This window comes from Papilio xuthus, unplaced genomic scaffold, assembly GCF_000836235.2.
Source record: "Papilio xuthus unplaced genomic scaffold, Pxut_1.1 DF824655.1, whole genome shotgun sequence".
In the NCBI taxonomy this organism is placed as follows: domain Eukaryota; kingdom Metazoa; phylum Arthropoda; class Insecta; order Lepidoptera; family Papilionidae; genus Papilio; species Papilio xuthus.
This window is the reverse complement of record NW_013533994.1, coordinates 3,076,367-3,090,702: the sequence shown is the minus strand read 5'-3', so window position 1 is coordinate 3,090,702 and position 14,336 is coordinate 3,076,367. Positions and strand designations below refer to the sequence as shown.

The 14,336-nt window shown below is 33.0% G+C and overlaps 2 protein-coding genes across 2 annotated transcripts in view; one reads left to right on the top strand and one right to left on the bottom strand.

Moving 5' to 3' along the window:
- The window catches only part of LOC106127762 (integrin beta-6), a 30,662-nt gene extending 24,915 nt beyond the window's left edge, over positions 1–5,747 (top strand). Inside the window, exon 7 of the mRNA XM_013325994.1 lies at positions 5,714–5,747. The gene's annotated coding sequence lies outside the window, so the exon portion shown is untranslated. The remainder of the gene's footprint in view (positions 1–5,713) is intronic.
- A 5,367-nt stretch (positions 5,748–11,114) lies between these two features.
- The window catches only part of LOC106127454 (Germinal centre kinase III), a 46,452-nt gene continuing 43,230 nt past the window's right edge, over positions 11,115–14,336 (bottom strand). Inside the window, exons 7-12 of the mRNA XM_013325531.1 lie at positions 14,258–14,334; positions 14,025–14,168; positions 13,467–13,562; positions 13,032–13,142; positions 12,642–12,719; positions 11,115–12,516 (exon numbers count right to left, since the gene is read on the bottom strand). Coding sequence (XP_013180985.1) covers positions 12,642–12,719; positions 13,032–13,142; positions 13,467–13,562; positions 14,025–14,168; positions 14,258–14,334 — 506 coding nt within the window. The 3' untranslated portion in view covers positions 11,115–12,516. The remainder of the gene's footprint in view (positions 12,517–12,641; positions 12,720–13,031; positions 13,143–13,466; positions 13,563–14,024; positions 14,169–14,257; positions 14,335–14,336) is intronic.

The following is a 14,336-nucleotide window of genomic DNA, read 5'->3' as shown; positions in this document are numbered from 1 at the left end:
CGACTTGGTTCAATCAATATACGTATGAATCCAATCCGGTAACTATAACGAAGTAACAGTCATAGCCGAGGCTCCTGAGGGAGCCCTCGAGTCTTTTTACTCTTAAACGAGGTTCAGGCTAAGCGCCATTTGCGCTCGGCCACCTCAAGCCCGGTGAAGCTGTAAATACCTCATCAAGGCAAACAGTGACTGCTCAGTCACAAAAAAAAACACGTATGAACCGGCTTATTTTTTTCCCTGTATGTATTTGGTTCATAACCTAATCTCTGATTCACCTTTAACGGTAATACGAATAACCACAAATTGAATTGATATACGACATCTATATGACTTCATCCGGAGGGAAAGAGCTATACTGTCTATTATAATTTTATTCCTTAACCAATGTTTAGGGAACAGACCTTCTCCTTGCTAGAGGAAGTGAAACATCACATGTTATGTGTATCAAAAAAACATGAACAAACATAATATTAAAATAAAGGTTAATTACATCCATTTACATGTCAAGCTTAAGATCGAAAGAGTGACAAAAAAAGCAACTAAGTCCAGGAACTTGTCGCTTATATGTAGCTCGAATATTCAACCCTAATAACGTTCATATCACGTGACGTCTTCAGAGTACTTACGTAATAAAATCCTTATTTGACGCGAGTTAAATTATTTCCTTTAATTATTTAAACTTATATATTTCCTTGTTTATATAGTAGAGTTAACTTTGTATTTGATTTGTCGAACAAAGAGCTATAGATGAAGTTCAGTTTATTGGAACTGTAATAACATTGACGTAGACAATGACGTTTATTATTGACAGCGGACGATAATGGTCGAATTCACACAATTGTATGAGTGACGCGTTTCATCAACTTCCCGAACAAAGGCAACAAAGTAACGGTCTTCCTAATAATACGTAATTGTGCGTTACGATTAAAGAGAACACTGTTATGTACATAATAATATATGTAAAATGTACATAGCAAACGATTAATGAGTTCAATTTAAAAATATCGTTCTATAAACCTGTTCAATACAAAAATATAAAAATGCTTTGAACAGCGAGAGTCATTCAAATTTGCTTAAAGATCCATAATTTAGGAAGGCAGTCAACTTTAGCAATCTAAAGTTTTAAAGTCTTAACTTTAATGCTATTAAGAATTAACAAGTATTTATCTTTTCAATACTTAACTCCCCGGAAATGAAAAGTTCCACTATCAATATTACTTACCAAGATCCGTTTTCAACTTAGCGACATAAACTTAATTGGCGACGTTAATAAATTGTCAAGACAACTTACTATCAATTAAAAACAACTTTCTATTAACAATATTTAGATACTAGTATTGCTTTAACTGTGCTTAGTAACTGTATTATTCATAAGGAATATGCTTTGACTTGATACATCTTATACAGTTTTTGTACCCAAGTATATTGCTCATTTGATAGTTATATGGCATTTCTAAGGCGTAAAATATCAACTTAATTGCAAATTAGTTTTAGTTATGCGATAATGAACATTTAGAGTAATAACAATATCGTAGAAACATTTTAAAAGTTGCATGCACTAATATATGCCCAATCACTTGATGCACGTATTTAAAACGCATTATGTTTTAGTATTAAAATACGGAAATTATGGAATAATCGTTATAATTTGTCGCAAAATAAGGGTACTTGCAAATAGCCACATAAATTCGAAATCTTACTAATAATATAAATGGGAATTTTTGTTTTGAGATATCTCTAAAAAGGCTGCATAGATCTCGCTGAAACTTGGCATAGATTTAGAACATATTCTAGAAGAACACGAAGACTCTCACTTAAGTTTGTTTTAAATTCTCTCGGATAGAGTCGCGGGCGACAGCTAGTTATAGTATTTTGCAAAATTTTTAGTTAAAAAAAATACTCGCATTTAAATAAAACTGACATTGGTTAATCAACTCATGTAAACTTTATTATTGCCAATTGAACAGAAACGGTAAATTTTATTTGATGTTGTTGCTTAATGAAATGTCAAGGCTGGAATTATCTATGCGTCCGACTGTAGGCCTGGTACTGTAGAGAACTGCCGGCTGCCTAAATTAACCAATGTCAGGCGCAGGTACATACTTTAGTTAAGGTTCAGTTTGTATGATAAAATGATAACGTCTTAATTTACAAGTTCATGACATTGTAAGTTCATAAGTTAACTTACGAGATACTTTCTCACTGGTACACAATAAAACATATGTAATTAATGATTACTAATATTATAAATGCGTATGCTTGCATGGATGGATGGATGTTCGTTGGGAGATATCTCCAAAATCTGCAACCATGCAAGGATTTTTCTGAAATTAACACATAGACTACTAATTAAGTTTTTTTTAATGCCGCGCGGACGGAGTCGCGGGCTACACCTTGTATTCAATAAGTACAAAATCATTAACAGCGTCGTATTCTAATTTAATTGCATTCGAACAAACAATAGCTATAAATTCAAAATAACGAGATCCATATTGAGAGGACAGTTATGTTATCAAAGGCGGTGCCAAATAAGCCCAAACAATGCACAAGTCATTAAAATTTCTAGACGCCGACGCCGACGCGACGTGAGACATGTCTTACTTATATGGACCTGTAGAATTTGCCTTTACTCACCTTATGATGAGTTTAATAACGCGTTCATAGTAAATTAATAGTACTTTTCTACATATGTAATACTAGCTATTGCCCGCCATTCCGTCCGCTGGGAATTAAACACAAAACTTAGTACTTACTAAGTGTTCTGCCAGACTATGTTCTACAGCTGTGCCGAATTTCAACATAATTCGTTAAGCCCTTCCGGAGCTACAACATAACAAACATTTGCATTAATAATATTAGTAAGATTTACCTTTAATTTTTACTAAAATATATTCATAAATGAGTAGTATTGAAGAAAAATCCATTAAACTAAATAGTTTCTCCATTTCCGATAAGAAAATTAGTCACAAGTCGACGAACCGATGATTGTTTTTTGTTATAGTAAGAAACCATGAAATAAGTGTTCTAAATAATTTTAATTCCAATAAATTAAAACCACAACATATGATTTATGTCTTTTGACAATAGAATGAAGAATAACAGGAAAAAGGGAAACAATACAAATTGAATAAACATACGTAAATCTTGTCATGGAATTTTGTCATAAAATAATTATTGTAAGGTAAAATACAAATAATTTTTTTTTATATTTTATGTTTTTTTTTTAAATAATAAAAAACATAGTTTCGTCCATCAAAATAAACGGAAAAATTACTGAAACAATCTAATAGTTTCAACAATATTTTGAGAATTGTATTAAAGGTAAAATTAAAAAAAAATCTAAATAAATGTTTTTAATTTTTTTTTTCACATTCACACGGTGTTTTTTTGCTGCCGGGAGAGGTCGCTATGGTATAAGTTTACAGATGAGATAAGGAAATAAGAAATGGCCAACGTTCGTCATAAACGTGCCATGAAATCTGAGCATGTGTGCGTTCATTCCCTTTTGAGTCATAAGTTATCCTTGCAGTGAGATTTCCTTCATTAATCAAAAGGTAAAAACCAACAAAGAAGTTTGCACTAGCTATTTACATGTCTTTATGTACTGTGAATATTTAAGTACTGTTATTATTTTGCTCATTTAAGGAGTTTATTCCTAGGATGTTATATAAACTTTTACATAAGGAAAATCATTGTACACCTTTAGTTATTGAATTAAATCAAAATATTATATAAATCAACTACAAAAATACCATTAAATTAGATTAAAAATATTTATTCCTGTCAAATATAATTTAAAACAAAACCTTCCTTCCTTAAACAATAATGAATGGATATTTGTAGGAAATTAACGTTAAATATCAATAAAAAACAATATTACAAAATTAATTACAAACAATGAGATCAATTATGTATTTATATTAATATGTATGTATCGTAATATATATACTTTAACATGCAATACAGCTGTGACTATAAATAAGGAAAAAAATACGGACTATGTAAAACAGGGCCGTTAATACATAACTTAAGCATATAAAATGCCGAGGCACAAACCTGCCATATATTTAACTTAACGATCGTTATTATACAAAGCGAGTAGAGTTAAAAATAATAAGAGATCGTATTACAATACCGGACAGTAATTGTTGGTGCAAACATTTATATATTTGAACAAACATTTGTGGACATCGGTGCCAATACTCAAGTGACTGACAGTTTGGAACAAAATAATTCGATAGAACAAATTTTAGGAATACACAAATGGGCACAGTGGAATCACACCTTTAATTGTTTAACAAAATGTTGTGAGCTAACACTCACTCAACGTTTATTTATTTGTTTCATTTTTCTTCTCGACTAAAAAAATAACAAAAGTAAAGACATTCCTGTTACTTACTTTCACATTTACTGACTTCTGTAAAACTATTGGTTTTATATTGAAATGAAAAAAAAAGTTTTATGTTGACGACTTATACTACTATACGACTATTCCAATTGTGCAATTTATCTCGAATCGAACTGCAATGTTACGATAAATTATCATATAATTACATGTGTACATAAAAATATTTCTCAGCTCAATAACAATTTAGTTCCGTGATTCTTTATATAGAAATATTTAATATATTTGTAATAGTCAGGTTGGTATATTTGTGTAATAAAGTTTAGGTTGTAGGAAGGCGTATCAGTTACGCGAGCGCGCACTGTCCGCGGCCGGGCGGCGGGCGGCCGGCGATAAGAGGTCACGACTCCGCAGGATGTCTTGTCCACATATAAAGGACTCGTTTGTCCCGCTGATGGATCGTATGCAGTGTACACGAACGCATAGCCAACAAAGTAATAAGGATGTCCAATATACATACCCGCTTATGAATATTAACACCAGATAATAATGATGACATTGCGCAGTAAATATTGGCTGTTTAATGGAACGAAACGAGTTCGTATTTTACGATAGGCGTCCTTAGAATGAGTTTGTTGATTGTTGCTATCTCTGGTAAACATTTAATGGCGCTAATCATAAAATGTAAGGTCTCTGTGTGTTCTACATAATCTTAGACTAATTACCATTATTGCTTGTGTATAGTTAGCGTACGACTATGAGTATGTCTCTATAGATGTCAACCGCATAAGCATTCGCGTCCAGACCTGAAAATGTTTCTCAAGGTTATAAAAAGTAGTAGGTTATAAAAGGAGTAGTAGCGTGATTAATTATTACACTTTTATTTTAAATTTTTGATTAGCTATAATTTGTTAATGTTTATCGAAGTTACTAATATTAAGGAAATGTATAAGTTCTGAGACACGAGATGAAGATACGGTATAGGTATTTTATGTGCGGGATCGATTCAATTACACTTAATTTAACTCCTTTAAGAATACACATCCCGTTGTGATGTATGTCGAGACATCAATTGATTTTTAATCGAATTTTAATTATCTAATTTGTGCAGACTTTATGTCATCGATTCAAAGAAACTTTGCGTTGTTTCATCGAATTTACTTGTCTATAAACATCTCCTTTATTGTATCTAATATAGGCAATGAATTCGTCACCTCACTAAGTATATGTGCAAACGGTAAAAACTATTCGAAATAAAATTTGTGACCGTGTGTTGTGACTCAGGCTTCTGCGTCACAAAAATCCACAATGAGTCAGACAGCTGTACGCTTCTCTCGCATTTATCAAGTTCTTTTTATTTGTTCGCAGAATGAAAAAATAATGGGACCGAAGTTGAGAAAACGAAAAAGAACCATCTGATTGTCATCGACAGTCGGAACTTAGTTCACTCGCTGACGTATCCCATTCCACCGCCTGTTCAACACCACATGATGAAGAAATTGCGCACATCCGAGTGCGAGTCGCAAATTGTAGACTATGTTTTACATATAATAGGCACTGCTAGGTATTAGAGTGTTTATGTAATACCTCTGTGATATTTAAGATGATTAAGTAATGTATAAGGTCGAATGATTCACACCATGCCACTTGTTTTCTATTAGTAATCTCGATAGTGTACGCACTAAACTGTAAGTTAAATAGGCGTTGACGCATACTTATTGATTTAATATTACCACCATTATAGTTAATAGAGTTTGTCCAAATTCCTAATTGTTAAAGAAAGATTTAAAAGCAATAACTACTAATTTGGTTTTTATATGATTTTTGATCTCTTTAACAATAAATGTTTTCAAATAAATGTGGATTTACAACTTCTTAGAATTAAATATATTTAATTCTTTAATTTTTGAACAAATTTTACATCGAATATTACGTAAAAAGTAAATATCTATGGTACGAAAAGAACAATTATGTGCTTTGTGTTTAACCATGTATTTCACTGCCGACTAATATACAAAAAATACTGTTATATAAGTTCATGTAGTGTCGTATAAATTCAAGGTCATCTGTGCGTTATATAGGAAATAGATTTAAAGAATATTTAATAAGTAATGCAAATGCCAGCTTTTGATATTATTTATAAGATAAGACGATCGCATGAGAGATGAATGAAAGAATGCAAATTCTGATGACTCAGTTCACAAAAGATGCTAACTTAGAAAGTAGGATGTTGCAGTGATTTATAACCGACTGCGTGTTATTTTGGATGTAGGGCTGCCAACATAAAAAAACCTATAACACTTTCATATGAAAAACTGCGATCACAATGACTAGTTAACACCATTTTGTACCAGAGACATAAATTTATTGTGAATCAAAATCGAATATGGACTCTGCAAACCTAAAAAAGTAGCAACCCTAAATATCGTAGGCGTTATTGAGGCTCTGGGTATCAACGAAACTCTGACTAACGGGTTTTAAGTCGCTCTCTGCGACATTCAAGCTTTTGATTGCCACAACATTTGTTTTTTGATATTGGTGTCTCTGTTTTTTCCAAAGAATATGTAAAGGATGACAATATGTCAATTTGACAAGTCGAATTCCACAGATTATAAACACGCGGCTTTCGTTAAATGCAACTTTACCATTCCAATACTTTTCGATATTAAAGTTAAACTGGAAATTATTTTTGATATTATTTTTCATTTAAGACATTAAAATTTCTTATTTTTTGCTCAAGACTTTTACAAAATAAGTTCCTACATCAATTGACGATTAAGTTTCATTTGATTTTCACATCTTTTCTAGGTCTTAAATTGAACCAAAGTATTTTAAAATGGTTACTTACCTTTACACAATATTAGTTGAAGTGTAAAAATATGTTTAATTTCCTAACATTATAGCTATTTTAAAGCGAATTTGTTGTATTTTTTCAGACAAACTGTGTAATTTTCACCACTCATCCCGTTGCGGGAACATTAATATATTTAGATAAGTATAAAAGTAGTTTATTGTACAGCTGTAAAATTAGATATTTTCTAGGCTATGATTGCGTTGTACTTGATAGCCATATGTGTAAATATATTTAATTTTCATTAAGTTTATCGTGTAGCTTTATTTTAAAATTATACTGTAATAACACATCATGACATGTCTAACTGCCGTTTTCTATCCCTTAGTGATTAAGGACTATGAGAACACATTTAAAAGTTCTTTGTCTTTTTTATCGCATATATTAACATCACATTATTTATTCGTATGTAACATTATAACAATTAAAACCTAACAACGAATCTCTTAAAAATTTCTTACGTCATTTTTATATATTTTGTAAATTTGTAATAAAACGTGTAATTATAACCTAGTCAATAAAATAAAAAAAATACTAAAAAACGTTCCATTTTTTATTTTTCTGATTGAAAAATATTCCATAGACATCGAACAATTTGTTATTGTAGTCAACGAAATAACCTATGGTCTATGGTAAAAAATATATTCTAGGACTGAAGTGCTAAAAATACTGTTTAAAAAAATAAAGTCATGGTAATATACTTACTGTTAAATTAAAGCCTATTTATTATCATCAACGGGATCTTTTAATAGGTTTAAATAAAACAAATAAGTCCAAAATTAAATAACTTCTTTTATTTCAGAGTCAAATTTGTTTTCTACATAAACGTGTTAGAATGATGGACGCCGTAGCATTAATTGACCATCGCGCTAATGGTACGCGTCGCCGGCTGTGACCAGTCACCAATGGTTTACTGAGGGTAGATTAAATATCGCACTCAGACTCTTGTTTACTTCAGCAGTCCTTTAGTGGTGTAATAAATCTTCACTAAGGGACTCCTCAAATACTTATAAATCGATTGTGAAGCAGTTAGAATCGGACACCTTGTATTTATATTTAAAATATTTGTTTTACATATGTACGTGATATTGCAATCGAGTTAGCTTGCGTCAGACAGCGGTAAGCATTCGTGGAATTAAACATCGACAGATGGCCACCAATTCATTTCACATCGTCAGAATAAACTCATTATTAATTTCTTAATACTGCAGAAATAAAATAATAATTAATTGTTACTAATATTATATAAGCGAAATTTTAGATGTATGGATGTTTGCTAGAAGAACGACTCAATGGATAAATTTTAGCATAGATATGAAACATAGTTTAAAATAACACATAGGCTACTTGTTGAGTTTTTTTTTCCACCCATACGAAGTCTCAGGAAAAAGCTAGAAAAAATATATGAAATGAAATTCTGTAAGAAAACTTTAAGGTCTCTTTATAACTTTGCAAACTTTGTATTATTTGTAATAATTTAGGATATTCCGTAATGCCACCGCTATCCGGCGCCGGCTGACCGCGCCATGTGGCCCGCGGCTTGCTCCTTTTGCCCGCGATACTTATTTATATCAAACTGTCGAGATGGATCGCAAAGTCTGCTGCAACTTCTATATTACAATAAAGATTTAAATTTACAAACTATACAAACAGGATCAATAGTGCCCAACAAATACCGACGACGCGATCCCGAACATTCTGCAAATTCGAAGGTAACAACTAGTTTCCGTGTCTCCGCTACGTACCAATGCCACAAACATCTAAATTTTATTCAATAATCAACAATTATCGCCACCTCTAACACTACACGCTCTTACCATTATATAATACCCATCAAGTGGAAAAATAATTTTTGATTTACCATAGAAATCAATGTAACATTTCGCGCGCGAAACGCACGGCGAAATTAAATGATTACAAGGCAAATGCGATGCGAACCGGGAGCGGAAACCACGGTGACACCGCGCTCCGAGCCGGGCCGGGGAAAGTTCACATATATTTTTAAATTATCCTCTCCCTCGGTCCGACTACGAGCACGGGCACAACTTACAAACTATGCATCAAAGGCATTTAGTGAACTTGCCTACCTTAGGATTAGAATAGAAATTCTGAGAACTACAAACTAGGTTATGAACAAAATGGCTTCCGTGCCCGGAGCGCGCGCTTTCGGGGCGGTCGCGGCGAGCACACTTCACATTCGGTGGAAACTAAATAAACAAAACTTTGTCTAAGCCATTATGTCGACTTAGTCCTTTTCACCCTGAAACATCACTCCTAAGGGCAATAGATGTCCAAGTATTCCACCTCTGAAAAATGTAACACTCTGTATAATGTCACCTCATAGTCATCTGTACTATCAGAAATAAGTTACAAAGGATGTTATAATTTTCACAGTGGGAATACTTAGAAATCCCAAAACCCAAGGAGTTTTATATCAAGATGAATAGATAGACTATCTCATCATATCTGCTCTGGTATACCATTTTTATCGTGATATTAAAATCTTAAATAAATGTAAAAAAAAACATTGACGGAAAAATAAAATAAAAAGACAAAAACAGAGAATTTTTTGCTAGTTGACTAATTTTTTTAGAAAAACTGATAATAATTTTAGACATAATTACTTAAAATTCTTTGGCGCGAATGGCGCGCGTTACAAAGTCAAGTGTTAGAATGATTAGTGAGGGGACATAAACATCGACATTTTAGTAAAGCTAGTGTTGTGCCAGTACATCGACACAGTATCGGATTTTATACCTAACAATAAGTATTTGGAAATTGACATGCACAAACATATGAAAAGAAACACAGTGACGATAGTTTCCACCAGGTGACGTGATGACGCCGCGTCTCCCCACACTTATAAGAACACTTTATCAAAACAGCTTCCTTTATACTACACAATTTACACATTTATATAATACGTTTACATTTTTACACAGCAATAATAATTGTTTTGTAGTCTTCAATATAAATAATCTATATATACCAAATTGCTAAATATTGTCGCATATTAAGCATGTTAATTATTTATATGGACATCTCAACATACGCCCAAAGTCACGAGGACAGTGCTTTCGCGTGTTAACGACGTGTTAAAAATGGGCGTGATTATATTAAAATTTTTAGATATTAGTCACGCATTTATTCCAAACCGAATAACCGACATTTAAAAAAAAGCTAACTTTCAAAACTAAACTATGATTTTTTTATATAACAACTCTCAGTCGCTTCCGCAAACCGTTAATGTATCGAAACAATTCAAATTCAACAAAACAAATATTCTATAAATGCCGACAACATTGTCTTTTGCCTGGAATGACACTAAAGAAACGCTAAAATGTTTCATACTACGCATATCTAAAAGTTAAAAAAAAAATAGTATTGATGAAACGATAGAAAAACCTTTATAGTGAATTTCAATAATAATAAACACACGACCAAAAACTATTGAAAAACATTGATTCTAACTATTACTGGTCAACCTAACAATTCTTCTATTGTGACATTTAAAAAGATAATTTTAGAAGAAAAAAAAAACAGTTATGGCAAAATATTCACAAAATATTCAACTCTTCAAAAAAAATATTTAAATTACAAAATAGATCGAACAACACCTTTACAAAACCGTTGACAAATTATACTAAATGACATTCCCACGTGACCGCAGGTTACATGAGTTTCCATTGTTAAAACTTTTGTATATATCTCTGTCTCTATCTTTTCAAAGAGACTGAAAGAGACGACACTATGTCTTTACACACCTGCAGAGCTAGATAAAATGCATTCGAAGAGATTCCATAACGAAATTCAAAAATGTATAGAATTGAGGCAACAATCACGTGACTTACTGTAACTTATTCTCATTTCTATACATTTTGAAGTTCGTTATAGAATCACTTCGAAGCTTATACATTGTCTAGCTTCTTTGTACCGTCAATGGAAACTCACAGTACAAACAATGAACAGAACAAGTCCACAATAAAACTAAACAGGACAAAAACGTTAGAAGTGACCCAAAGACTAAGTCTATGGTCAGGGTCTAAAACATTAGTACATGTATTATTCAATTTCCCTTGTGATTAATATTTAATTTGTTAACAAAGTTAAAACATATATTAAATTTATTTTAACATACTATACATCTACAATAATAACAATTGTGTAGACAAGACAGATGACGTCATCGCACATGTCATGTTATTGTGCACGCGTAGTACATTGAAAATGTTTTCAATATCTGAACTAGACTTATTGAATAATACATGCACCAAATGTTGACATTATTTTCAATAGACAAAACAAATAGTGATATATTTACATAAATATAAAATATTAAAAGACATAACCAACTTAAGTATTGTTTACTTTATGTTTACATTACACTATGGCATTGCAAGTTGTGACTCCGCCGCGCTCAGACTTATACACAAACATACAACACATCTCGCAACACTATGCGGTTTCCACTGTTCTCATACATCTACAAAATATCTCTGATCAACTAAGAGAGAGTAATTATGATATTGTCATATAGTCAAACCAGGATAATCGAGAAACCTTAGAAGCAAGTCATTTACCAATCCCTCGAAGAACTGACTCCATAAATTCAGGTTAGAAACTTTTATAAACGAAAAAAAAATATTGTGATCTTTTGGAAACTCGATTATCTCGGTTCGACTGTACATAAATTACAACTCATGTATAAAAATATATGATACAAGAATTTAATAAATTTGAAACGAACGCAAAATGATTTCTGATAATATTTCAACCGTCAAGATATGACCAAAAATATTTTTATCTCTTTTCTTTATTAATAGAATGAAAAGGATGTCGATATTATTCTACTCATATATTTCAACAGTGGAATCTCACTGTTAACTTCGTTAGAGGTAAAAAAATGTGATCAGACATTGGACAGTGCAAAGATTTAAATATACACATATATAGAGGTTAATAAACTGTTTGTTGGTCTATTTAACGCAATATAACATAAGGCAGTTTGAAGGCCTCAGTTCACACATTTGGAACTAGATTTGATATTAAGGAAACATATAATTGGGCGTTCGTCTACATCTAATTTAAAGCCATGTAAGACATTACATATAGTTGGTGTTGCTATGCTAAGGGTTTTCTTTAAGCCTAATTTGTATTAGTATCTGTCAGTCCGAGCGGCGGCGCGGGGCCGGGGCCTGGGGCCAGGGGGCCGGGGCTTGAGTCCGGGGGGCCGGGGCTTGAGGCCGGGGGGCCGGGGCTAGGAGCGCGGGGCCGAGGCCAGGGGGCGGCTATGGATTGCTGCCGGCTATTTTATGTGTCCCTGGTAAGAAAAAATATATTAGAGTTTATGTTCAGATCATTATTACTCATTTAATTTTAATTTCTTTATTTTTAGACTGGAATAGTTAAATATTTGGGTTTATTTTAATATAACGTAGGACTCACCTACGACATCCAGTGCTGCGAAGTGTTGTGTGAGGGTGTGGAGGGCTGGTGTGATTGTGTCGCCACCCTCTGCACCACCTGGACAATAAAATAAACATAAATAAAATAAATCATATTCCTCCTTATTAGGTGTCTTTACCCTATTTAAACATGAAATTATTATACTAGGTGTAGCCCGCGACTTTGCATACAAAAGTCGCTGTTCAGTAAGTCCTATCAAAATCAGTCTAGAGATATCAAAAATTACTCTGAAAAAAGCGGAATAGACAACAGACACAAACAAAAAAATATGTTTCGTTCAACGCAAAAACATCATAAAGGATCAAACGAAACATGAAATATATTTTTTTATTACATACAAATATTCAAATATATACAAATTGAATGTACCTGTTGCACGAAGGCTCTAGTGAGATGAGGCGCGCTGCGCTCAGCCAGCTCGAAGGCTCGACGCACCTCCTCCACGGCCGCCGCGCTGCTCGGCCCGTGCTTGCGGCTCAGCTGCAACACAACACAACACAACCACATCAACAATCACGAAAGGCAGAAACACTTTTTAATAATATTATTTACATCAACGCATTTAAAACCATGAATTGTGACCCCCTGAGGGGTATTATGCTTCAAATTCCTGCATTTTTGCTTTTATTAAATTATTTTCACCAACCAAACATGAAAGATGTATTTATTTTTGCATCGTAGTTTCAAAAATAGGACTTAGAACCAACATAGCAATAGCATAGGAATTTGAAGGATATAAATGACTTCAAAGGGTTATCGTATAGAATACTTTTAACAATATATTTAATTAAATTCGTATGTTACCTCATTAAGCAACGGGTATATGAGCTGCTGCAGATAGGCGTGCCGCCGCACCTTGTTCTCCTCGCTGTTCACTCCTCTGTGGTCCAGAGGGGAAGCCTGCAAATACCACAAATTTACATTATAGCTGTCGCCCGCCACTTCGTCTGCGTGGAATTGAAAAAAACCTACAGATAAATATAGTCCAGAGATAGTGTAGTTTTCCAATAGTTAAAGAAGTCTATTCAACACGTTAAACGCTACTCCGGTCACCGTTGACCGGATCCCTTCTTGCATTTAAGCGCCGCGTAAGGCTTGTGACCTTAAGATTTTTTATAATATCTGCGGAACCCAGCTTGTGATTAAACCCTCAACCAGATATATTTTGAATATTCGACATTATGCATCTATTTCCAGTAAAAAGTTTTTAGTGATTTTTTTTCTATTTCTACTACGGCGTTTAACGTGTTTTTTCTTTATGTGTAAATTTTCCAGATTATGAGATTTAAAGGAATGTCTCATTCTCTTTAATTATAATGAAATATTGAATATCACGGTTACAGAACCTATTACAATACTTACGGCTTTATTATTAACTATGCCGTCTCGATTGGACGCTGTGTGTTCTTGCCTCTCTTTCCTATCTTCTCTATCTCCCCTATCTCTTTCTCTATCCTTTATATTTCTTTGTTCTATGGACGTCTGTACTATGGGTGATTGTCGGCTCTGAAAAATAAGTTAATATTAATTTAAATAATTTTTTTAATAAAACTTAATAGATTGTTAATTTATCAGGAATCTGAGAGTTTTTTAACCTTGTCGTGACTTAGTTTATTTTGTGAATGTACCGTCTGTTTGTCAGGCGCGTTGTTGTTGAGTGCGGGCTTGTGGTGC